The sequence below is a fragment of the Macrotis lagotis genome, chromosome 8, assembly GCF_037893015.1.
Source record: "Macrotis lagotis isolate mMagLag1 chromosome 8, bilby.v1.9.chrom.fasta, whole genome shotgun sequence".
In the NCBI taxonomy this organism is placed as follows: domain Eukaryota; kingdom Metazoa; phylum Chordata; class Mammalia; order Peramelemorphia; family Peramelidae; genus Macrotis; species Macrotis lagotis.
In genome coordinates, this window is record NC_133665.1 from 118,951,330 (window position 1) to 118,978,818 (window position 27,489).

Consider the following 27,489-nt stretch of genomic DNA (forward strand, 5'->3'; position numbering starts at 1 on the left):
TATTTAGCTGAACTTCTTCACCTATATTTTCAAACAGATTATATGGAATTGGAATTATTTATTCTTCCAATTTTTAATAGAATTCACTTGTAAATCCGTCTAGCCTTGGATAGTTTATCTTACGTAGCTTATTTAAGTTATTTTATTTTCTCTTCTCTTAATCTGGGCAGTTTATAATATTGTAAATATTCATCAATTTTACTTAAATTTTAAGATTTATTGGCATATAGTTGGGTAAAATAGCTCTAATTACTCTAATTAATACTTTAATTTCCTCTTCATTGATGGTGAGTTCACACTTTTCATTATTGGTACTGGAAATTTCATTCGCTTTTTATTTTTAATCAGAATAATATCTATTTTCTTAGTTTTTTTCATAAGATCAACTCTTAATTTTATTAGTTCAATAGTATTAAATACTCCTTTCTATCCCCATTCAGTTTTCTCCAGAGGTCTGTCATATCTAACTTTTCTAGCATCCTATTCACCTTCTTGACTTCCTTCTTGCTTATTCTGTTGTCAGATTTGTCTAATTCTTGGAAAGGAAGGTTGGGATCACCCTCAACTAATATAGTTTTACTGTCTATATATTCCTGTAATTCATCTAATTTCTCCTCCAAGAATTTGGATGCTGTGCCATTTGGTGCATAATGCCTCTGATACTTTTTTAGTTTCCTTCCTCATTCCTTTTAGTTAGATCTATTTTTGCTGAACCTGGTTTTGTTTTTAATTCTTGGCTGAAGTATAATATATTCTACTCCATACTTTTACCTTTAACTCTTTGTGCATCTGTTTCAAATCTGTTCTTGTAAACATATTATAATTTTTAATCCACTCTGCTAATTCACTTTCATTTTATTCAGTTATGATTCCTAAATTCTGTATTTTCCTCCATTCTATCTTCCCCATTTATACTTTTCTCTCTCTCCTTGCCCCTAATCCCTCCTAATGTTTGCTCTGACTGCTTCCTCCTTCAATATGCTCTACCTCCTATCAGTTTCTTTCCCTTTTTATTCCTCCCTTTTCCTTTTAACATTTTTCTTTACTTTTACTTTTACTTTTCCCCACCCTTTTATAGGCCCCCTACTTTGATTTCCCCCCTCCACCTTCCTTGTGAAGTAGGATAAATTTCTAAACTCAAATGGGAATTATATTATTCCCACTTTGAGCCAAATTTGCTGACAGTAATGTTTACCCTGTACTCACACACTCGTCCTTCTTTCCCTCTACTATAACAGCTGCTTTGTGCCTCTTCCTGTGGTGTTATTTATCTTCTAATGCCTCTGCCTCCTTCTCTCAGTATAATATTTTTTGATGTCTTAAGTGTTTTATACCTGTCTTGTAGCCACACTCTCAGCCAAACTATACTCCCTTCAATTGTCCTGATAGAAGTATAATTCTCAAGACTTATAAGCACCATCATATATATTAATTACTTCATATTTACAGCCTCTGTCCAAGTTTACTCCCTCCAACTATCCAAATAGAAATACATTCTTCGTGACCTAAGGTATTATCGCCTTATAATCAATTTATACCCATACTCTGTCCAAATAAATGCTTTCCAATGTCCCAATAGAAATTCAATCCTCATGAGTTAAATTACCATCACATTATAATCAATTTATATATTATATATAATATATACTCATCTAATTATGCTTCTTTCAACTATTCTAAGAGAAATACAATTCTCAAGAGTTACAAGTTTTGTCTTCTCAAATAGGAATGTAAACAGCTTACTCTTATTGACTAACATTTTTTCTTTACCTTTTTAATACATCTCTTTAGTCTTCTATTTGAGATCAAATTTTCTGTTGAATTCTGGTCTTTTTATCAGATAAATTTGAAAGTTCTCTATTTCATTGAAAGTTCATCTTTTCCCCTGAAAGAATATGCTAAATTTGCATGTTAGTTTATTGTTGTCTGTGATCAAAGGTATCTTTGCCTTCCAGAATACTATATTCCAGTGTCTCCAATCCTTTACTGCTGAAACGGGTAAGTCCTGCATAATCCTGACTGTGGCTCCCTGGTAATTAAATTACTTTTTTTTTGGTCATTTGAAGTATTTTCCCCCTTTAGCTGATAATTCTGAAATTTGCAAACAAATTTTTGTTTTTGAGATGCTGAAGTTTTTATTTTGAGATCACTTTCTGGAAATGATTGATAGATTCTTTCAAGAATTATTTTATCCCCTTGTTCTAGTATATTAGAGCAATTTACCATGATAATTTCCTGCATGATATTGTCCAGTTCCTTTTCTAATCATGGATTTCAGGTAGACTAATAATTTGTAAATTATCTCTCCTGAATTCATTTTCCAGGTTAGTCATTTTTCTAAAAGGTACTTTACATTTACTTCTATTTTTCAGCCTTTTAGATGAATCTTGATGTCTAATGGAATCAGTTTCCATGTATCCAATTCTAATTTTTAGGGTTTTGTTTTGTCCAGTTAGTTTTGTGTTTCCTTTTCCAGTTGATCAATTTTACTGTTAAAGGTGTTTTCTTTAGTCAGTTTTTCATAATTCTCTGCATGATTCTCATTTTTTTCTCAATTTTCTTTTCTCTCTCTCTTCTTTTGTTTTTAAAAAAAGCCTTTTGTGAATTCTTCTAAGACATCTTTTTGAATTTGAGACCAGTTCATAATGTTCATTGAAGTTTCACATATAAGTATTTTTGTCACTGCTTTTCTCTCTTGAGATATTGTTTCCATTATTCCCATCAGAACATCATGATGATGTGATTTGCAAAACCACATGTATTACTGTGAGGGGAGTACTGTGCAAAAACATTCTCACTTATCTTTTTCAAAACCATTTCACCCCTTGTCCTGATCAATAGAAAATAGGGTTTGTGGAGATGTTTGAGTGCTATGGGAGTATCTTAATTTTTGTATTTGGTTTCCTCTCCTATATCTGTGAGGTAATCTCCAGCTTTCTTTCATTAGTAATCTGTTTGGTTGTTTTGCTTGCTTTTATAGTTGATCTCTGCTCCTGGAGTACAGAGAGTATAGTCCCAAGCTGTTTGTGCTGATACATTCCAAATTTTTAAAAATTTTAAATTAAAAATTCTACATTTATATATATTATACATTATACATATATAATTTGGCTTGATTATATATATATGGTACATATATATATAAATTATATGTATATAACATAAATATATAATATTACATATTTACCCATACATATATAACAAAAAGTAGTGATCTAGGAAATAAAACTACAGTAAATAACAAAGTTCAAGTGACTTAGTAAAGATGAGAGAGGACCAGCAAAGAGCACCAGAACATCAAGAGTTGAAATGGGATAGAAAACACAACTTCTACAATGAAGTTTGTATTTTAATTATTAAAATAGAGCAACAAAAAACAGTTTTCCTTGTGGAAATTCCATTACTGAAACAAAATACATTTTTGTTTAAGTGCTAGCTATTGTAAAACAGCTCAATTAGAATTTTCACCAAAAATAGTGGTCTTTTTCCTTTATTCTATTCTATCTTATCTCTTGCTACTGGTTTAGATTTTTCTCAGACTCTTGCTGAATTATATACAATAAAAAGATAAACAACAGTAATATGACAGAATATGACATTCATTCAAATCAGCATATATAAACTATCAGCATATATAAACTATCAGCATATATAAACTATTAATGTATAGAAAAAAAGATCAAATGAATGAGTTAATGATAGCCATTTCATAGTATCAAAAGTAAGAGGAAAGTCATAAGGCAAAAGTATCTATTAATTCAGTTATCTGACAAATTTCACATGGGAGGTAACATAAGCGAGATTGCACTCAATATTATTTTATTTAGCACCCTAAAATTTGAGACTGTAATATTTTTTTTAAATAAAATGAAAATGTTTCTTTCCATATCTGTTGATCTGGTCCCTTCCCTGCCTCTCTTCCTTTTGAGTAATTGAGAAGGATGAGTAATATTGCTGCCTCAACACATATGATAAAGTAAGAAATGGCATTAGTAACTACAGCAGAAGGGGAAAGATAAGAGAATCAGATAAAAGGGGAGTTTTGTGAGGATGTGGGTGGATTTTCTCAGAGAAACTATCTTTTTTGAGTATTGTATTTTTAGCATATTTTGTATATTTTAAGTATTGTAAATTACTTTTTACACCATTAAGAGTAAATTTCTAAAATTCTGGGGGACTAAGATCGTACCATATAAACACAACAACTTCCCAAATGTCCTATGAAGGTATAATGACCCAAAAAAACTTACACTTAATGTTATAAGAGAGTCTAACACCAGGATTACACATTTAAATTTCATATACTATACCTTATGTAGTCTTTCAACAGAATGACAAGAAGAATCTGTGCATTCATCAGGTCCTTTTGTCCCATTTTCCACGGAGATAACTGAAAGAATGTGTAACATTATTTCAAGGGTCTAAAGCATTTCTAATAGCCATTAAAAGTGTATCAAATAAAAAATGTAGGTTTATTATGCTGCCTCCTTAAAATCTAGCTATAACAGTTCTTATTACCTCACCATTGACTTCATAAACAAGCATAATCAGAAGTTTTATTAAGGATAGGTTAGACTGTATACACTAAAAACAGTTTAAGAATTAATCAACTTCATTATATGAATTGCTCATAAATTGCAGATTTAAATAATTCAGGTGCAAGTATTTATTTGCTCAGATACAGGATTTGCAGATTTAATCTTACAAAACATTTCAAGTTTCTGCTTCTCATTTCCTTTATGAAATTGTTTCATTAGCCTACTTTACAGATTTGTGCTTATTTCCCTAATAGCTATTTAATCCCTTTTCAGAAAGCAATTGCTTGGCCCATTTCTGCTGCATGTAAATGGATTTTTCTTTGGGGGTTACACTTGGTCTTTATGCTAAATCTTTACTTAGTATTTACTATGCCAATACAAAACACAGAATCCCGGCTTAAATTATAAAGATAATTTGAGGGTTTTTTTAAAAAAAAAAAACCTACTGTTGAACAGGAATATCTTAATTTCATGTAGATTTGTTATCTATACTAAGCAGCTTCACAAGATTATTGCTCATCTGTTGTTTCTATATAGATCTTATAGACTCCATTATAAGAAAATTTCTCTCAGGAAACTATGGAAATTATTTTCTTCATGGTTCTTACTACTCAAACTTTAGTTTGGGGGTTGATAGACTAGCCAGTCAACAAACATTATTGAATTTTTATTGTTAATATGGTTACCTAAATGAATCATAAGGAGATACCACTTTGAGTTTCTAATTGACTAGAAAACCAGAACATAGAAAATATGATCATAAAACAAAGGAAACTGATTCCAAAAAGTTAATTACAAAAATGAGTCCTATAATTGCCATACTTGGCAGGCAAAAAAGGCCTAAAGCATCTTTAAATGAATACATAAATTCTTGTAAACTGATACAATATAAAGTAAGTTCTAAAGATTTCTTTAGGAGGTTTACATTATATATTTCTGACACAGAGAAACATTTGCACTATTATTTTCATTCTGTCATTCCCCCTCCAAAAGTTTCTCTTAAGTAAATGCAGGCTACACAGATACTAAACCTGGAATTCCTGCTCTGGTTACTCAACAGTAGTGGCACAGAGGATAAGAGTACTATCCTTGGGGTTAGGAGGACCTGAGCTTGAATCTGATGTCAGATACTTGACTCTTACTGTGTGACCTTGGGCAAGTCACTTAGCCCTGATTGCCTCACATCCAGGACCATCTCCAATCATCCTGATTCATATATATGGCCACTGGAAAATAAAGTGAGTCTGGTGACTTAGCACAGCCCCCTCATCATTCAAATCCAATTCATGTGCTTGTCATGCCATCACCTCCCAGATATCATGGTCTTCTTCAAGAAGAAAAGACAATACTATTAGTCTAGGCCAAAGGCTAAAACTGAGTCTTCATCCTGCTCCCTGGATCAGAACCACACAGCTCTTTGCTTGCTTCTAAACTTGCTTCTTCCTCAGTACAATCTTGCTTCTTCCCCCCACCTTAGTCAACCCAGGATCTAGGCAGAGGGTGACAGAGATTTCAGAGGAAACCCCTTCCAGCACCCTGTACCATTGCAATGATGCCCTGGAATCACTTCCTGTCATGGTTCCCAATCTCAGTCCTGGGATGCTAAAATGCTCTGTGTAGGGCATACTTCTGGACAACTGCATCACTCTCCCTAGGCTGGTTTGGGCTGGAAACATTATGTTACGTGTCTTCTTCTTGGATGACCCTATCAGAATTTGATCTTGTATACTTTCTGTTTTGTGGAGAAAGGAAGATGGGAGAGAGATAGGCTATACTTACTGCTATTCTATCTTACTGCCTCTACCTTGAGCACATTCATCTATTCTTTGGTACATTATAAGCTATGTAATTTCAACAATTTGGTTTTTTGCTTAGGTAATTTTTTTTTATTTATTATTTAAGGCAATGGGTTTAAGTGACTTGCCCAAGGCCACACAGCTAGGTAATTATTAAGTGTCTGAGGTCACACTGAATTCAGGTTCTCCTAACTCCAGGGCCAGTGCTCTATCCACTGTGCCACCTAGCTGCCACCTTGGGTAAATTGTTTATTATGGTTTTGAATATTTGTGATTATCTTGTGTCAACCAGAGTTTGATAGAAGGAGTAAGCTAATGAATATAAATTAAGAGATACTTCTCCCTTACAAGCAATCAGGGAAGTAGTTTTTGTCTAAACCTAGACCAAATTCCTATATCAGAGAGATTAGGCTCAATGTGCCACTTAGAAAAGGGAAGACTGCAAATCCTCTGTTATTCCAGAACTTGCCTGTCCCTCTACCCAACTCGTGTATAGGTATGATGTAGGTATGATTATTGTTTCTCTCTTCAAGCAAGTCAGAACTATATATATCGTATCTATCCCTGGGTCACATATAAATATTGAGTAAACCTAAACATAATCTTACATGTGGGATCCTATCTTAACAGCATAAACTATATCTACATTATTCTTTTTATCTATTGATTTAGTAATCCAGTACAAAAAAAAAAAAGAAATGAGGTTCAAAGTCTGCATTACAATGCAGTAATCATCAAAATGATTTGTACTGGTTAAGAAGTAGCTTGTTCATAAAGGAGTCTAAAGATAGATCGAAGTATATTTTATTTTAATTTTTTTTGGATTTGGTTTATTTTTGTCTATGTTTTCCTTCACAACATGACCAATATGGAAGTGTTTCGCATGACTACACATGTATAATTTCCATTAAATTTCTTGCCTTCTTAGGGAAGGGTAAGGTTTGGAGAAAGAGAGAGAATTTGGAACTCAATTTTTAAATGAATGTAAAGCTAGTATTTGTATTAATTATAAAGGTTTTCTTAAAAAAGAAATGAATTGTTTTATATTGAAAACTCGCATGTTCTGCTGTGTACATAGCAATGTTCTTTTTGTTCTTTTCTCATTTTAAGTTCATTATAAAGTTCATTTAAGTTTATTATAAAAAATCATTTTTACATGTATTTAAAATTATTTTAAAAAATGTATTTTTAGTGATATATTAGGGAATAAGTATTTATATAGTATCTACTATATGGCAGGCACTGTGCTAAGCATTTTTTATAACTATTGTTTGATGTGATACTCATAACCACCCTGCAAGTTAGGTGTTGTTATTTTCCCCTTTATACAACTAAGGAAACTAAGTCAGACAGAAGTTAAGTAACTTGCATAGGGCCCCACATCCAGGAAGTGTCTGAAATATTTGAACTCAGGTTTTTCTGACGCCAGATTCAGTATTCTATCCACTGTGCCACCAGTTACCTCAATAAATTACACTAAGTATACAACATATAGAAGAAAAAGAGAGAAGGAAGCAGCCTAGAATCTGAGAAATCCAAATATTTCTGATATGAGAGTAACAATTCATTACTTCTTAAAGACTACTGAAAAAAAAAGAAAGAAAACTGGCAGAAAACTAGGTATAGACCAATATCTCAAACCTTATACCAAAGTAAGTTCCAAATAAGTATATTACAAATACTATGTATAGATATAGAAGATGACATAAAAAAAAAACTGGAAAAGCAATGAAGAATTTAGATTTAGGTCTTTAGTCAGGGGAAGAGTTCATGGCTAAAAGACATAAAAGATCACAGAAGTTGATAAGATACAACTAAATGGGTTTTGCATAAACAAATATAATACAGCTAAAATTATAATGATATCAGGTTACTGGGATATATAAACTATTGATTCAAATTTATAAAAATAAAATCCATTCACTAATTCATAAATCATCAGACTACCAAAAGGTAATGTTAAAGGGAAGAAATGTAAGCTAACTATAGTTATAAGAAAATAGGCAAGGTTAGTAAAAAAAAGGAAAATGACAAAAAATTAATATACTGCTGGTGGAGTTGTGAATTGGATCAATCATTCTGAACAGCAGTTTGAAACTTGCCCCAAAAGTTATTAAACTGGATATACCCTTTGACCCAGGAATACCATTATTAGGTATAAATTCTAAGAAATCAAAGTAGAAAAGAACCTATATGCACAAAAATATTTACAGCAGCTCTTTCATACGGAGGCCAATAACAGAAACTAAGTGAGTGGTCATCATTTGGGGAATATAAATACAATATATTCATTGTATTCATAAATGCATTGTACTGTGTGGTAAGGAATAAAGGAGTTTGCTTCAGAAAAATCTGGGAAGACCTATATAAGCTGATGAAGAACAAAGTGAAGTGAATCAAGAGAACAATTTATAGAATAACAATTAACTTTTAAAGATTTAAGAACTCTGATCAATAACCATGACCAACAACAATTTCAGAGGGTGCATGATGCAACTTTACTCATGTTCCCAAAGAAAGATGATGATACAAGATGTAGACTGATATATTTATGGACATAACCAATGGGAGAAATTGTTATTTTCCTAGATTATTCATATTTGTTGAGGATTTTGTTTTGTTTTGTTTTTTCAAAGGAGTAGAAGGATATACTGGGGTGATATACTGTTCATTGAAAAATAAAATTTTAAGAGAAATAAGTTTAATCTGATATGATATGTTTTTTGTTTTTTTTGGTGTGTATTTTTTTTTAGGTTTTTGCAAGGCAAATGGGGTTAAGTGGCTTGCCCAAGGCCACACAGCTAGGTAATTATTAAGTGTCTGAGACCACATTTGAACCCAGGTACTCCTGACTCCAGGGCCGGTGCTTTATCCACTGCGCCACCTAGCTGCCCCTTGACCTGTTTTTGATGAAACCATACAACCTCCTGGTAATTACTACTTACTGGAACAGCTTAGATGGTATAATGGTTACAGCACTGGTTCTGAAGTCAGGAGGACCTAGGTTCAAATCTAGTCTCAGTTGTGTGACCCTAGGAAAATCACTTGACCCTAATGGCCTTCAAAAAATACTATTTATAGTACTTTTAATTGCCTTCAAAATACTATTTATAGTACTTTTTAAAATAATCACTAACCATATGTTCAATTTTTTCTAAATTTTTCTTAGAGAAATCAAGCTCATTGAACTATAATTACCAAGCTTGATTCTCATTCCTTTTTTTTGAAAATCAGAACATTAGTATATCTCCAACCTTATAGTACACTACCATTTTCTATAATCCTTCAAATAATAGTAACAGTTTCTTAGCAATCTCATTTGCCAATTCTTTCAATACCCAAGGATTTAAAATTTTCAGGGCTAGCTACTCAAGTTAATCAATGGAAGTTAGTTATTCTCTTAATTGGTCCTAATTTATCATAGTTTAACTGTACACTTGAATTTCTGGTTTCATGGTTTAACACAATAGACTACTGGCCAGCAAGAGTTTCAAATCTAATAAAAAGAGGTTAAAATTGGAAAAAAAGTGTCCTATATAAAGTCATAACTAGAGATCATAGAATGTGTTATAATGCCAGAAAAGAATTAATGGTGAGATACCCAGAAGTATACAAGACAAAAAAGTACAAGAAATTATTCAACAGTCAAACTCAGTCTCAAAATCTATTTACAAATGAATATTTTATAAGGAATAAACTTGAAGTAAATTTGACCTCAAAGAAATCACTTAACCTAAAGATAAAATTATGGCTCTAACACTCAAAAGAAGCAGGAAAGGTAAAAGACTGGTGATGGTGGAAAGTGATATATATTAGGAAGAAATATTCAAGTAAAGAAAAGCAGGAATAGGGCAGAAAGGAACACAATGAAAAGAATCTGAATCAATATCACCCGAAACAAAAACAAATTATTTTTTTACCACATATTGATAGGTTACCTGAAAAGATAAAATGAATACATGGGAAAGTAGTCATAATGACACTTTGCAGGAATTCTCTGCCAAAGCTAGTAGTAAATTACTAGTTAAATTTCTATCTTACCTTAATTGCAGAGAGGAGAAAGTGGTTGCTAAAAATGCAAATCATCAGGAACATTGCAGTAAAGTGAGTATTCCATCTTAGAATTTTTGATAAAAGAAAAGAAAGTCAGAATTCTGGTATATGCATAAGATTTGGGGAAGCAGATTTCAAAGAATTCAAGGAAAGAAGAGCTTTGGGCTTAAAATTATTTAGAAGAAATGACTCCAAGGTATTATGTTCTGAAGTCTCCAAGAGAGATAATTAAGATAAAGAGGAAAAATAGAAAATGTCAAAAGGTCAGGGTAGTTGTATTCACCAACTGGCAGTTCCTATGCATTGGATCAGTTTCCTTTAACAATTATCCTGATTGATTTATATAGTTAAAAGACACACAGAGGTGGCAAAACCAAGATGGTGGACTTGCTTGAGTTCTCCCAAATTCCCCTCCAAACATCTTTAAACAAATACTGGAGAAGCAACAAAAGGATCAGATACAATACTTTTCCAGCCCAAGACAACTTAAAAGGTCATTAGGAAAAGTCTGTTTTACCAGGGCAAGAGTGGAATGTGGTCCAGAAGGGCCATGCCCTAGAATGACAGCAGCAAAGTCTCCAGGCAAGTCATCAGCCAGCTCTGCACTGACAAACCAAGAAGCAGGACAGATCCTCGCAAGCTCACAGCAGACCTGGCCCCAGGAAGCCAGGTGGCAACTCCCAGAGTTCTTTGCCCACAGATAGTAAAGTGGTCGAATAGCTAGTCAGAAACAGATTATAGGGTAGGTTTTTTTTTTTTTTTTTTTTTTGGTACTCAGGAGAGGACTCTGTTACATTACCCAAACAAGAATTAGCAACCAAGTACAAGTGGCAGTCTAGGGTGATGAGGAGCACTGGGATGTCGGAGCTCATTGTTACAGTCTCTGGTCACAGTTACAAAATAGAAAATAAGTGCTTGAGCTTGCTAAAAGACTTTACTTAATACATATGAGAAGAACAGTCACTGCACCTGAAAACAGTTCTTTAAAAAGTTGGATGGATCAAATGGAAAAGGAAGATCAAAAGCTTACTGAAGAAAATTATTCCAAAAATTAGGTCTGAGTACATGTAAGTTAATGACTCCATAAAACATCAAGAAACAATAAAATAAAAGCAAAAGAATGAAAAAAAGAAAAAAAAAATATTAAATATCTCATTGGAAAATAAATTACCTGGAAAATAGATCAAAGAGAGAGAGATAATTTGAGAATTATTGGACTACCTGAAGGCTATGATCATAAAAAGAGCATGAAAATCATATTTCAGGAAATTATCAGGAAAAATGCCTTGCTATTTAGGAACCAGTGGGGAAATTAGAAATTAAAAGAATCTATTTATCATTACGTGAATGAGATTCCAAAATGAAAATTCCCAGGAATATTACAGGGAAATTACAGAACTTCCAAGTCAAGGAGAAAATATTACAAGCAGCCTGAAAGAATCAATTCAAATATCATGGAACCACTGTCAGGATAACACAAGATTTAACAGCTTCTATATTAAGGGCTTGGAATATGATATTCTGAAAGACAAAAAGAGTTTGGATTAAAACCAAGAATCTCCTACTCAGCAAAACTGAACTTACTTGTTCAGGGGAAAAGATGGACATTCAATGGAACAAGGGACTTTCAAATTTCCTGATGAAAAAGAACAGAGTTGAACAGAAAGTTTGATCTTCAAAGGAGTCAGGTGAAGCATAGAAAAGGTGGGCTTTGATGTAAGTTTTTAGGGTATAATTATGAGGAACTTAATGACTTCTGAACTACTGCATTCCTGCAAGGGAAAATGATACTGATGATACTCATATGAACCTTCTCAATTATTAGATCAGTTAGAAAGAGCACACACACACACACACACACACACACACACACACACACACACACACACATATATATATATATATATATAAAATTTAAAGGTATAATATTAAATAAATGCAGTTAATGGGCAAGAAAGGAATGTCCTAGGAGATAGGGAAAGGAAAAGTAGAATGGGGAAAGTTATTTCACATAAAAGAAGCAAGGAAAAGCCTTTGCAATGGGGTGGAAGAGGGGGGGAAGGTGAAGGGGAATGACTGAGCCTTCACTCTTCACAAGTGGCTCAAAGAGGAAATAACATCCACACTCAATTGGGCAGAGAAAAATTTATCTTGACCTAGAGGAAAATAGGAGAGGAAAGGGATGGGAGAAAGGGGCCAGGGGGAGAAAAGGGGGGTTATAGGTGATAGAAGAGAGGGGAATATTGTGAGAGAAGCTTTTCAGATGCAATACTTAGAGGGATAGGGTAAAAGGAGAAAGAAAATAGAATAAATGGGGGCAGGGAAAATAGGATGAAGGGAAATATAGCTAGTAATAACTGTGGGAAAAATATTGAAGCAATTTCTCAGGTGGACTTATGATAAAGAATGAGCTAATGTCTGAATACTGACTGAATATAGTGAAAACACTTTTTCATTTTTCTCACTACATTTTTCTTGAGATTTTTCTTTCTTTGTGGAGGGGGGTTATGTTTACTTTTACAACATGAATATTGTAGTAATGTGTTTCATGGTTACACATTTTTAATCTACATCAAGTAACTTGTTTTCTCAATGGGGGAGTGGGGTGGGAAGGAATTTGGAACTCAAGGTTTTGAAGTAAATATTGAAAGTTGTTTTTGTCTGTAACTGGAGTAAAAATTTAAAAATAAAAAAGGTATGATAGAATGCTGGAGAACATAGAATGGGATCAGAAAGAAATAAACCCTTTTCTCAGTGGTATGACGCGTACACAAAAATTGATCATATATTTATGGCATTAAAATCCCACAATCAATTGGCCAAAAGTTGAAAAGACAGATTTAAAATTCATTGGAAATTAATGTAATCCTAGAGAATGAGTGACTCAATGAACCAATCATAGAAACAATTAAAAACTTCATTAAAGAAAAATGACAACAATGAGACAACATACAAAACTTTGGGAGAATCTGACAAAGCAATATGTAAAAAAAAAAAATCCTTACATCAAAACAAAATGAAACAAAAACAAAAAAGGAAAAAACCCAACAGGATCAATGAATTAGGCATGTTACTAAAAAAAAAGGGAGGAAAAAATTAATAAAAATTCTCAATACCAAAAATCAACACTAAATACAAAACACTAAAAATCAAACAGATATAAATAGAATTGAAAGAAAAAATTGAGTAAATAAAATTAGGATCCAGTTTTATTAAAAAATAAAATATATAAACCACTGGATAACTTGATTAAAAAAGAAGATAATTATATATTAAAAATGAAAGATGAATTCACCACCTATGAAAAAGAAATTGAAGCAAGTATTAAGAGCTATTTTGTTTGATTATATCCTAATCAATCTGATCATGTGAGTAAAATGGATCAATTTTTTAAAAATAAATTTTACAAATTTAATGAAGAAATAGAAGACCTAAATAAATCCATCTTACAAAAAGAACTTTAACAAGCCCACCATTGAGTTCACTGTGGAAATAAATCCCCAAGACCAGATGAATTCACAAGTGAATTCAGTCAAATATTTAAAAAGCAATTCCAATTCATATAAACATTTTGGGAAAATATGTAAAGAAGGAATTTTACCAAATTTCTTTTATGACATAAATATGGTACTGATACCTAAACCAAGAAAAAAGCAAAAACAACAAAAAAGAGATAGACCAATTTGTCTAATGAATTCTCAAATATAAAAGTTCTCTAATTTTCTGATGCAAAAGGTGAATAAAATAATAGCAAGGAGATTATAACAATATCTCACAAAGCTCATATAACTATGAATAGTTCGAATTTATACCAAGAATGCTGAATTGGTTCAATATTAGAATAACTATCAGCAAATTGACCACAACAATAGCAAAACCAACAAACCATATGACTATCTCAACTGATGCAGTAAAAGCTTGTGACAAGGGGCAGCTAGGTGGAGCAATGGATAGAGCACCGGCCTTGGAGTCAGGAGTACCTGGGTTCAAATCCAGCATCAGACACTTAGTAATTACCTAGCCATGTGGCCTTGGGCAAGCCACTTAACCCCACTGCCTTGAAAAAATCTAAAAAAAAAAGCTTTTAACAAAATATAACATTCATTCCTATTAAAAATATTAGAAGCCATAGGAATGGAGTTTTCCTTTAAATGCTAAGTGGCATTTATCTAAAACCATGAGCAGATATGCAGTGGTGATGAACATTATAGTCACTATTATTCAGATTTGTATTAGAAATACTAGAAATAGCCATTACAGAAGAAAAAGAAGTCGAAGGAATTAGAATAGGCAATGAGGAAAGCAAATTATCACTTTTTATAAATGATAAAGAACATATGATATCCTATGAGGGTATATCATATGAGGATCTGAGTTCAAATTTGACTTCAGACACTAGCCATGTGACCTTGAGCAAGTCACTTAACCCTAACTGCCTCGCATCCAGCCCCATCTCCAGTCATCTGATCCATATCAGGTCACTGGACTGATGATTCTGGAGAAGAAAGTGAGGCTTGCAAACTTAGCACAGCATCCCCCCTCACTCCAATTCATATGCTTGTCATGGCACAGCCTCCCTGTTATTATGATCTTCTTTGAGAATGAAACACAAATATCAATTTTATATTGATATACTTGAAAAAATTTGAATTAACTAAAATTTAATTGAAATTAACAACCTTAGTAAAGTAGGATTTAAAATAGATTCAAACAAATCATCAGCATGCTATATATATTAAAAAAAAAACTAAGAAACTCAGCAACAAGAAATAGTAGGAAAAATATAATGTAAATAACTGGAAACAATATAAACTACTTACCAAGACAAATCCAGGAATTATGTGAACATAATTACAAAACACATTTCACACAGATAAAGTCAGATCTAAATTGGAATTGGAAAATTGGAATTGGAAAAATATTAATTGCTCATAGGTAGGCTGAGTAAATTAAATTAAAATGATAATTCAACCTAAATTAATTTATTTATACAGCGCTATACCAATCAAATGATCAAAAAAAATTTGTAAGCTAGGGAAATTTTTAAAAATTAATTTGGTAGAACAAAAGTTCAAGAAAATCAAAGGAATTAATGAAAAAATGTGAAGGAAGGTAGCTTAGTTATACTACTAGCTGTATTACAAATTGAAAATCATCAAAACAATATGGTACTGGTAAAAAGATAGAGAGGTGCATCAGTGGAATAGAATTGGTAAATAACACACAGTAGCTAATGACCATAGTGATCTAGTATTTAATAATTAAACACAAAAGTAAGCAGAAATGTTTTGGGGAATAAGAACTCAGTATTGCCAAAAACTGCTAAGAAAACTGGGAAACAATGAAAGAAACTAGACCAACATCTTATACCATACTCCAAGATAAGGGCAAAATGATCACTGATTTAACATAAAGGGTGATATCAACAACAAATTAAAAGACCATGGAATACTTTATGAACAATAAAAGAATTTATGACCAAACAAGGGACAGAGAGAATTATGGGATATAAAATGAATAAATTTTATTATATCATGGGTTGATACCTACAAAACCAATGCAGTCAACATTAAAAGAAAAGCAGAAAATTGGGGAAGGAGGGAGGATTTTTCATATCAAGTATCTCTAATAAATTTCTCAAAAATATAGAGAACTGAATCAAACATGAGTCATCTCCAATTGATAAATGATCAAATGATATGTAGAAGCAGTATTTAGACAAAAAAAATCAAACTATCTATAATCATAGAAAAAAAATGCTCTAAATCACTTTTGATTGGAGAAATGAAAATTAAAAACTCTGAGGTACCACTCACACCTATTAGATTAACTAAAATGAGAAAAAGGGAAAATGACAAATGTTATATGGGATGTGGGAAAAACTGAGACTCTACTGGACTATGAGTAAAGTTGTATATTGATTAATTTGGAAGTATTCCCAGAAGTCTGCTAAACTGTGTATGCCCTTTGATCCAGCAATAGCACTGCTAGACCTGTATCCCAAAGTTCAGTTGTTCAGTCATTTTTCTGTTGGGTCTGAAGGACACATTTGGGGCTTTCTTGGCAAAGATACAAGAGTAGTTTTCATTTCCTTCTCCAGCTCATTTTACAGAGGGAAAAATTGAGACAAACAGGGTTAAGTGACTTCCCCAGGATCACAGATTTAGTAATTGTCTGAGGCAGATTTGAACTTAGAAAGATGAGTCCTCCTAACTCCTGACCTGGTATTTCTATATACTGTGCCCCCTAGCTGCCCATATCAAAATTGAGGTGATGTTCATCAATTAGGGAATAGATGAACAAGTTATGAGATATGATTGGAATGGAATACTATTGTACTAAAAGAAATGATGACCAGGCTGATTTCAGAAAAATCTGGGAAGACTTACATGAATTGATGCAAAGGGAAGTGAGTAGAACAGAACATTTTACACAGTAACAGTAATATTGTACAAAAAACAATGGTAATGATTTAGCTCTTCCCAGCAATACAATGATCCAAGATAATTCCAAAGGATTCACAATGAAAAATGTCATATGTCCCCAGAGAACGAAACTATGGAGATTTGATTGTAGATTGAAACATATTATTTTTATATTATTTTTGTGGAGTTTTTTAATGTTTTCTTTCGCAACTTAACTAATATGTAGATATGTTTTGCATGTTTACAATTAAAAAGCCTTACAAAATTGCTTACTGTCTCAAGAAGAAGAAGGAAAGAAGAGAATTTAAAACTCAAAAAATTTTTAAAACAAATGTTAAAAATTATTTTTATAATATACAATTAGGAAATTATTTTTTAATTTAAACAAAAAATCCACAAGATATGTAATAGATGTTCCCTAAAGCAGTTAAACAAATGATAACAATATAAATTTGATAACCAGTACAGTTAAATTAGTGTTGAGAACTAAATTTCAGGATGAAGTGAAGAAGACAAGAAAAGTTAGAAACAACAGAAAGATGTTCAAGTTTTTTAAGTTACTTTGGATAGAAGATAGGGTTTAGTTGATAATTGACAAAAAAGAAGAATTGTTCCTCCTTATAGAGGCTTTAAGGAATAAAGGAGTGCTCATCTCATTGTATGGTGCCCTTTGAGGAGGACATATTGAGCACTGGGTTCCATTTTAGGAAGGACATGGATAAACTGGAGTTCATGGATGAAGAGGATATTTTTAATAAGAAAAGAAAGTCATCCTAGCAGTCTTTAAGTTCTGAGGGCTACCCTAGAGAAGAGAAACTGAATGATTCATTCTGTGTAGACCAAGACAGCAAAAAAGAAATAAATCGAGGGACACATATTTAAACATCATATAAAGATGGAGCTTTTGACAAGTATGAACTGTTGCCTCAAGAGCTGATGGTTTCTACCTCACTGAAAATCTCTTTTTCAGTATAGATTGGACAAAATGAATACTTTTGTTTCTTTTAGTTCTACAATTCTGAAATTCTATCATGATTACATAATCCTGTCTATAGTCTTCTGGTTCCCTGACTCAAGAAAATCCCTTACATCAGTTCATTTCCATTCAACTGCCAAAGTTACCTTCATAAAGTACAGGTTTGATCAAATCAACCCCTAATCAATCAAGTCAACTGGCTCCCTCTCACATCCAGCATCAAATATAAAACCCTCTGTCTTTTTAAACCCCTCATTGCTATTCATGTTTCTTATGATTTATTCCACATTCCAAAAACTCTACAATTTGGTGACAGTGGCTCCCATGTTTCCTTAGCACTTAACAGCCATCTGCTGACCTAATGTCTTTTCACTGACTGTCCCTCATTACTTTTTTTAAGAAATCTTTTCCAGGTCTAAACTTCCCTCTAAAATTACCTTCAATTTCCCTATATATATAAAAGCAGAGATGTTTGCTTGTTTTTCTTCCCTCACCATTTAGGGAGTTGAATTTAAGAAAAGGGACTATTTTACCTTTATTTTTTGTACACCCAAAACTTAGCACAGTTACTGTCACAGATTGGCACTTCATAAAATGCTTCCTGCTTTAAATTTGTGATGCTGTGTAAAAGTATTCTGAGAGTTGGAGAATGGGACTAGCAAGAGATATGCTGCTTGCTAGAGGTAAACTTAACTATGGAGTTGAAGAGATTTGAGGAAGGAAAAAGAAGTTGAGATTTATCTGCCTTTCCCTCCACCTATTTCTTTTTCTATTACAATGTAAAGTATTTCAAACATTTTTTTTAAATTCCAAGTTGCAGTTGCAAATTGTCTTTCATCAGCACAGTGCCTTCTATAAAATAAGCACATAAGTGGTTTTTGAACTACACTAAAATTATATCTGTCTAGAAGTAGGAGAGGAAAAAAGGGAAGAAAATTCCCAAAGATTGACAACATGGAGGAAAAGACAGTTCCTGTGGACACTGGGTTACCTGGGCAGGAATGCCATTTGTGAGATTGTATCCTTATTGCTAATACTAAATTATAAAACGCAAGTGCCTCGCATTAAAATGTTGAATTTTGCAACCCCCAAATTTTGCAACTATAAGTAAATTATTTCCTAGGCATGTTAGGAATCCTTAAAAAAGATGAACAATATCTACCTGAAAAGGTGAAGAACAATTCATTTTGTAAACCAGCTCTCTGCATCTTAATTTGATGACATTCAGACTTCACTAATTTTATTTCACAGAAAAGTTCAGCAACTAGTTTGTTCAAAATCTGAAGTAACTTCTTCTCAAACGAGACATTATAGATACTATTGCAGGGTGCAGAATGATATCTAGCTGTGAACTTGTAGTAAAAACTAGGATTTACATAAGCTGCAAGACAAAACAGAAAATTCATTGTATGGACAAAAACAAAATTAATATTTTAGCAAATTACAGATTCTAATTAAAATGTTTAAATTAAGGATCATTCAAAAACAAAAGCTCTTTGTTTACATTTAAATTAAACACTATATACAGGATGTCCCAAAAATCTTAGAGCAGTATACAAGTAAATATAAGTATGTGTGCATTATATTCTATGAATGCTTCCATATATGCTCAAGTATATATACTTAAGTATAAAACTTAAGAATGACTTGGATCCCACAATATCATTAGTAGATCTACACCACAAAGAGATCAAAGAAAAAACTGTATGTACAAAAAATATTTATCGTAGTTCTTTTTGTGGTAGCAAAGAAATAGAAACTGAGAATGTTCATTAATTGGGAAATGACAAAAACAAGTTATGTATATGTTTGGGACAGAACACTATTATGCTACAAGATATGATAATCAGAATACTATTAGAAAAATCTGGAAGATTTACATGAACTGATTCAATGTGAAATGAGCAGAACCAGACCACTGTATACAGTAACAGGAGTATAATACGATGAACTGTCAAGGTCTTAGCTACTCTCAGCATTGTTATAATCCAAGACAACTCTTGATGACTTATGATGAAAAATACCATCCTCTAGAGAAAGAATGTGATGCATAACATTTTTACTTTCTTTGTTACTCTTGATTCTTTGGATTGGGTTTTCTTTTGCATTGTGGAAATGTTTTGCATGACCATACATGTATCAAATATATATATTTGATACATGTATGGTCATGCAATATATATATATATATATATAGTTTAAAATATATATATATAGTTTAAAATATAGATGAATCACAGATATATATGGATTTTTATATTTAATATATAGATATATATGACTCTATTATCAAATTGCCTGCCATCTCAAGGAGAGATGAAGGGAAGGAGGAAAAAAATTGTTTATATATAAAAGAGAGGGGCAGCTAGATGGTGCAGTGGATAGAGCACCAGCCCTGAAGTCAGGAGAACCTGAGTTCAAATTCTGCCTTAGATACTCAAGAATTACCTAACTGTATGACCTTAAGTAAGTCACTTAACCCCACTGCCTTTCAAAAAAAACATTAAAAATGTTAAATGAAAATGAAAATAAAATGAAAAAATTTCATAAAAAAGAGAAAAATTTTAATTAAAAATTTTTCAAAAGAATGACAATCAATGAACAGTTCAAGGGAATACAAATTTGAAACTGGAAAAAACATTAAAGATCAACTAATTCAATTCCTAAATAGATTAAATGATTCATGCTAATTCACAAAGATTATATGTCTATGTATCCATCATGCTTTCCTTCTTCATGTCACAACATTTAGACACCACCAGGAGTCTTCTGTTAGGCCAAAGGGTGGAACAGTACTCTTCTTGCTATTACCTACTACTACTACTACTACTGCTACTACTACTACTACTACTGCTGCTGCTACTGCTGCCACTGCCACCACCACTGCTGCTGCTGCTATTACTACTACTACTACTACTATTATGCTACTGCTACTGCTACTACCATTACTAAAACATTATCTCCATCTACTCACTTCCCTGGCTTAGTCTCATCTTCTATAAGAAGACTTTCCTGATTCATTTCCCCTTTGAATATCATTAATTTATCCTTTATATATTTAGTTTGTAAAAAGATGTTAACATAGTTTCTCCCACATTGGACTATCAGTTCCTTGAGAGCAGGAACTTTTCATGGACTTTCCTTGTATCCCCATCACTTACCACAGTTTTTAATAAATGTCTCTTGACTGGCATGTGGAAGAATCAGGATTTAAACCCAGATTCTCCAATTCTAAATTCATTCTATTTACATAATAACACACTGAGGGAACAATCCATAAAGTATCTAAATGATAGGAAAAAATCAAAGGCATGGGAAGAAATCATAAGATCAAAAGTATAAAGCTGCTTGCATCACTGATCATAGAAGCTTAACTTTAAAGATGTCATCATGACAATGTGGGACAATAATTTAAATATGACAATGGAAGCAGCTTCCAAGTTTTCTGACTATAACAATGGAAGAAAAATATGCAGCAACTTTTGTCATTCAGAATCCATTATTAAGAAGGCAACTTATATTTGAAAAAAGTCAAGTATTTTTGAAGAAACGATGTTTTGGAGTGTTAAGGACAACTCACTAGAAGTCCCAAATCCAAGCAAGGCTCAGGGAGAATTTTTTAAAGGTGTTATAATAAAGCCTAGTTAGATTTTACTCAAATGGATCTATGGCCTCATCAATTTATGTATTCATTCCAAAGATGAAAAAGCACAACCAATTCATATTTGCTCATCTGGTTTGTATTCAATCTGCTAGAGATCTCTCTTGCCTTTTTTATAATATCACAAAGATATTCAATAGAATACTTGGGCTGTACACCTGTACTCACATGAGGAAAGGTTCTCTCCCCTTCCTATCATACCTTTTACTTGATGTTATCATTTTCTCCTATTACTGAACAAAATTTTTCATTAATTACATGTCACATCTTGCTCATATCCACCATGCCCTTACCCAATGCCCTCCATAAAATAGTCATTTTCAATTCCTCAGAAACTAATGTGATTCATGTCTCATACTCATACAACAAAATTGAAAGAATATTAGTATTAAAAAGATGAGTTTTGGTCTTCTGGCCAAGATGGCGGAGAGAAGACAGGCACAGTTCTAAAGTCTCCTGATCTCTTCCCCATCTATCACATGAAACAAACCTCTTAAAAGAAATTCAAATCAGGAAACACAGAAAGAAAATCCAGGAGAGGAAAATCAACCTCAGGATTTGTCTCCCACAGCAGCCTTGGCTGAGTACCAGCAGGTGAGTCTGGGCTCCAAGGGAAGATCAGCCCGGAATCAGCCAGATTAACAGCTGAATTGGAACCAGGAGTCTAAGGGCCAGAGAGTGGGACCTGCTGGATCAGCGGTAGGGCTGTACGAAGGGGGCTTGGGCCCATGGGGAAGCAGAGGCGCTGGTGTTGGTGCTGTCCCCCTGGAGCTTGGGGAGGGGGCTGCAGAGAGAGGTCTGGTGTAGCAGAACTGCAGACACCATCCTGGGTTCCTCAGGTCTGAGAAACTCAGGGTCCATGCCTCCATTGCACTGAGGCCTCCTCCCAAACAAACAATTGCAAACTACTTCTGCCTCAGGCCCAGGTGTGTGAGCAGAAGAACCAGCCCAGCTGAGACATCACCTCAGGCCCGGGTAAAGCTCACCATTGATTGAAGGCAAAAGAATTCAATAGCTCCAACTCCTGCCTTCGGGCAAAGGGAGAAGGCCTCTCAAACAAGGTCAGAGACACTCCAGAGAGGGCAACCAGCACCTCCTACTGGCCAGCCGGAGAAACTGCACTCAGTAAAGCCTTTGGTGATCCCAAGCCCAGGTGAACCAGCCCCCACCCAACTCAAGGTCTTAGCATAATGAAGAAGGGTCAGCGGAAAGGTGGATCCATAGAAAAATTCCTGGAAGGGAAAGACCATAACTCAGAGAGACCTGGAACCTCTGAGGAGAATACAATCTGGCCTCCAGCACAGAAAGACTTCCTTGAAGAAACAAGGAAGGAGCTTAAAAATTTGGGAGAGACAATTAATACCTTGCAACAAGAAAACAAAACCTTAGAAAGTACAACTGGACGAACACAAAAGGAGAATAAATCTCTCAGATCCTCAAATGAGCAAATGCAAAAAAGAAATTAATTCTCTCAAAACCTCAATTGATCAAATGGAAAGCTTTTTCAAAAGTAGAATTAACCAACTGGAAAAGGAGTTGCAAAAGGTTAATGAAGAAAACTCCTCCCCCCCAAAAAAAGAATGGAGTCTACAGAAACTAATGACTCCATGAGATACCAAGAGTCAGCTAAACAAAATCAAAAAATAGAAAAAATAGGAGCAAATGTAAAATACCACATCAACAAAACCACTGACCTCAAGAATAAATTGAGGAGGGGCAACCTGAAAATTATAGGACTTCTTGAAAACATTGAAGAGAAAAAAAGCCTGGACTTAATAATGCAGGATCTAGTAATGGAAAACTGCCCTGACATCATGGAATTGGAGGGCAAAGTAGTTATTGAAAGAGTACATCGATCCCCACCAGAAAAAGATCCTAAAATAAAAACACCAAGGAATGTTGTGGCCAAACTCCAGAACTATCAGTTAAAGAGAAAATCCTGCAAGCAGCCAGAAAGAAACAATTTAAATATGAAGGAGCCACAGTAAGGATCACGCAGGACCTGCCTGCATCAAGCTTAAAGGAATGAAGGGCCTGGAACAAGATATTTCAAAGAGTATGGGAGCATGGAATGCAGCCAAGAATCTACTTTCCTGCAAAGCTGAGCCTTCTCTTCCAGGGAAAAAGATAGACATTTAACAAAATGGAAGAATTCCAAAAATTACTGATGAAAAGATCAGAGCTAAACAGAAAATTTGGACATCAAACAGGTGGTTCAAGAGACACATGAAAAGGTTTTTTAAAAAAAGGGATGGTAAAAGGAGAAAAAATGCAATCCAGTAAGTTGAAACTGGCTATATTCCAGCATGGGGGGGGGGGGAGACTCTCATAAATCCTGAGAAATGTAACACTCACAGAGAGAATATACCTAGCCAGAAATGATGGACATCCATGACCTATCCATGAGACTGCTATCTAATGGAATGTAACTGGCTTTAACCCCACTTGGGAGAAAGACTCTAATAACTCTCAGAAATTTTGACTCTATTCAATAGAATATACTGAACTAGAAGGGACACTCAGAATTTTCTATGACCTAGATAGAATGATCTAAAAAAATACACTACCTCCCTAAAAAGGGGAACAGGAAAGAGACAGGAGGAGGGAGGGGATTGAATGGGGTAAATCTCATTACACTAAGAGGTACAAAAAAACTATGGTAATAGAGGGGAAGAAGGGAGCAGAGGAGAAACACCTGAATCTTCTCATCAGACTTGGCTTAAAGTCAACCTACACATACTCAGTTAACTTATAAAACATCTAACCTTTCAAGTATTAAAAGAGGAAAAGGGGAGGAGGGACAGAGAAAGGGAAGGGGAGTGGGGGAAATAAGGAGAAATAACAAAAGGAAGGGAAGGGAAAAAGGGAAAGGGGAAAGAAAGGGGAGGGTGTCATGTAGGAGGGCAAACGCACTGAAGGGGGTGGTATTCAAAAACAAAATACTGAGGAATATGGATAAAAGGGGGGTAAGGGGAAAAATACAAACAGAGGGAAGATAGCACAGAGGACAATAAAGAATTAGTAATCATAACCTTGAATGTGAATGGGATGTACTCTCCCTTAAAATGTAAGCAAATAGTAGAGTGGATTAAAAACCAGAATCCTACAATATGCTGCTTACAAGAAACTCATTTGAAGCAGAGAGATACATACAGAGTAAAGGTAAAAGGTTGGAGCAAAATATATTGTGCTTCAGCTGAAGTAAAAAAAGCAGGGGTAGCAATCCTTATCTCAGACAAAGCAGCAGCAAAAAATAGATACCCTTAAAAGAGATAAGGAAGGAAACTTTATCCTCCTAAAAGGTACCATAGACAATAAAGTCATTTCAATATTGAAAGTATATGCACCCAGTGGGACAGCACACAAATTCTTAGAGGAGAAGCTGAAAAAATTACAGGAAGACATAGATAGCAAAACTCTACTAGTAGGAGACCTCAACCTCCCACTCTCAGATCTAGAGAAATCGAATCATAAAATAAACAAGAAAGAAGTTAAGGAGGTAAATAGACTTATGGAGGAAACTGAATGGGGATAGAAAGGAATATACCTTTTTCTCTGCAGTACATGGAACTTATACAAAAATTGACCATTTAATAGGACATAAAAACCTAATGATCAACTGCAGAAAGGCAGAAATAGTGAATACATCTTTCTCAGATCACAATGCAATAAAAGTCATATGCAATACTGGGCCAAGGAGATATAGACCCAGAGAAAATTGGAAACTGAATAACCTGATTTTAAAAAATGAGTGGACCAAAAAACAAATTATAGAAAGAATTAACCATTTTATCCTAGATAATGATGATAATGAAACAACATACCAAAACCTATGGGATTCATTCAAAGCAATTCTCAGGGGATATATTATAGCTCTAAATGCTCATATGAATAAATTGGAGAAAGAGGAAATAAATGAACTAAACATGCAACTAAAAAAATTAGAGAAAGAACAAATCAAAAATCCCCAATCAAATACCAAATTAGAAATTTTAAAAATTAAAGGAGGAATTAATAAAATTGAAAGCAAAAAAACTATTGAATTAATAAATAAAACCAAAAGTCGGTATTATGAAAAAACCAATAAAATTGATAAACCTCTGGTCAATTTGATTAAAAAAAAGAAAGAAGAAAACCAAATTGCTAGTATTATAAATGAAAAAGGTGAACTCACCACCAATGAGGAGGAAATTAAAGTAATAATTCAAAATTATTTTGCCCAACTCTATGCCAATAAATTTGATAATCTAAGTGAAATGGATGAATATTTACAAAAATATAAGTTGCCAAGGTTAAATGAAAAAAGATTAAATACCTAAACAACCCTATCTCAGAAAAAGAAATTCAACAAGCTGTTAGTGAACTCCCTAAAAAAAAGGGATTCTACCAAACATTTAAGGAACAATCTTATATAAACTCTTATATATATATAAACTTATATATATATAAACTCTTATATATAACAATCTTATATAAACTCTTTGGAAAAATAGGGAAAGACAGAACTCTGCCTAACTCTTTCTATGAAACCAATATGGTACTGTTACCTAAACCAGGAAGAGTTAAAACAGAGAAAGAAAATTATAGACCTATTTCCCTGATGAATATAGATGAAAAAATCCTAAATAAAATCTTAGCAAAACGACTGCAAGTCATCACTAGGATGATACATTATGATCAAGTAGGATTTATTCCAGGAATGCAGGGATGGTTCAATATTAGGAAAACTGTTAGTATACTCAATTATATCAATAACAAACCTATCAGAAATCATATGATCATATCAATAGATGATGAAAAAGATTTTGACAAAATACAGCATCCATTCCTATTAAAAACACTAGAGAGTGTAGGAATATATGGACTGTTCCTTAAAATAATTAGCAGTATCTATCTGAAACCATCAACAAGCATTATATTCAATAGGGAGAGGCTAGAGGCATTCCCAATAAGATCAGGGGTCAGACAAGGGTGTCCATTATCACCACTACTATTCAATATTGTATTAGACATGTTAGCATCAGCAATTAGAGAAGAAAAAGAAATTGAAGGAATTAGAATTGGGAAGGAAGAGACAAAACTCTCACTCTTCGCAGGTGACATGATGGTCTACCTAGAGAATCCCAAGAAATCATCTAAAAATCTACTGGAAACAATTAGCAATTTTAGCAAAGTTGCAGGTTATAAAATAAACCCACATAAATCCTCAATTTTTCTATATATGTCTGGTAAGAAACAGCAGGAAGAGCTAGAAAGAGAAATCCCATTCAAAGTAACCTCAGACAGTGTAAAATATTTGGGAGTCTATTTGCCAAGACAGACTCAGAATCCTTTTGAAAACAATTATAAAACACTTCTCACACAAATTAAATCAGATGTAAATAACTGGCCAAATAACAAGTGCTCCTGGATAGGTAGAGCTAATATAATAAAAATGACAATTCTACCAAAACTAAACTATCTGTTTAGTGCCTTACCAATCAAAATTCCAAAAAATTACTTTAACGAGTTAGAAAAAATTGTAAGTAAATTCATATGGAGAAATAAAACGTCAAGAATTGCCAGGACCTTAATGAAAAAAAAAATGCAAACGATGGTAGCTTAGCACTACCCTATCTAAAATTATATTATAAAGCATCAGTCATCAAAACTGTTTGGTATTGGCTAAGAAATAGAGTAGTGGACCAGTGGAATAGACTAGGTGTAGAAGCAGGAGAGGATTATAGTAATCTGCTGTTTGATAAACCCAAAGAGTCCAGCCATTGGGATAAAAACTCCCTCTTTGATAAAAACTGCTGGGATAATTGGAAGTTAGTATGGAAGAAACTTAGATTAGACCAACACCTCACACCCTTTACCAAGATAAGATCCAAATGGTTACATGACAGACATAAAAACAATACTATAAGCAAATTAGAAGATCAAGGACTAGTCTACCTGTCAGATCTATGGAAAGGGGAACAGTTTATGACTAAGGAAGAGTTGGAGAACATCACTAAAAACCAATTAGATGATTTTGATTACATTAAATTAAAAAGCT

At 33.4% G+C, this 27,489-nt stretch overlaps 1 protein-coding gene across 2 annotated transcripts in view; it reads right to left on the bottom strand.

The window, feature by feature from the left end:
* Nucleotides 1-27,489, bottom strand: part of ZPBP (zona pellucida binding protein) — a 199,505-nt gene that overhangs the window by 91,515 nt on the left and 80,501 nt on the right. For both annotated transcript variants that reach the window (XR_012470594.1, XM_074196055.1), the window contains exons 5-6: nucleotides 18,951-19,169; nucleotides 4,311-4,390 (exon numbers count right to left, since the gene is read on the bottom strand). Coding sequence is in view for 1 of the 2 variants with exons in the window: in XM_074196055.1 (XP_074052156.1) it covers nucleotides 4,311-4,390; nucleotides 18,951-19,169 (299 nt within the window). In the remaining variant the exon portion in view is untranslated. The remainder of the gene's footprint in view (nucleotides 1-4,310; nucleotides 4,391-18,950; nucleotides 19,170-27,489) is intronic.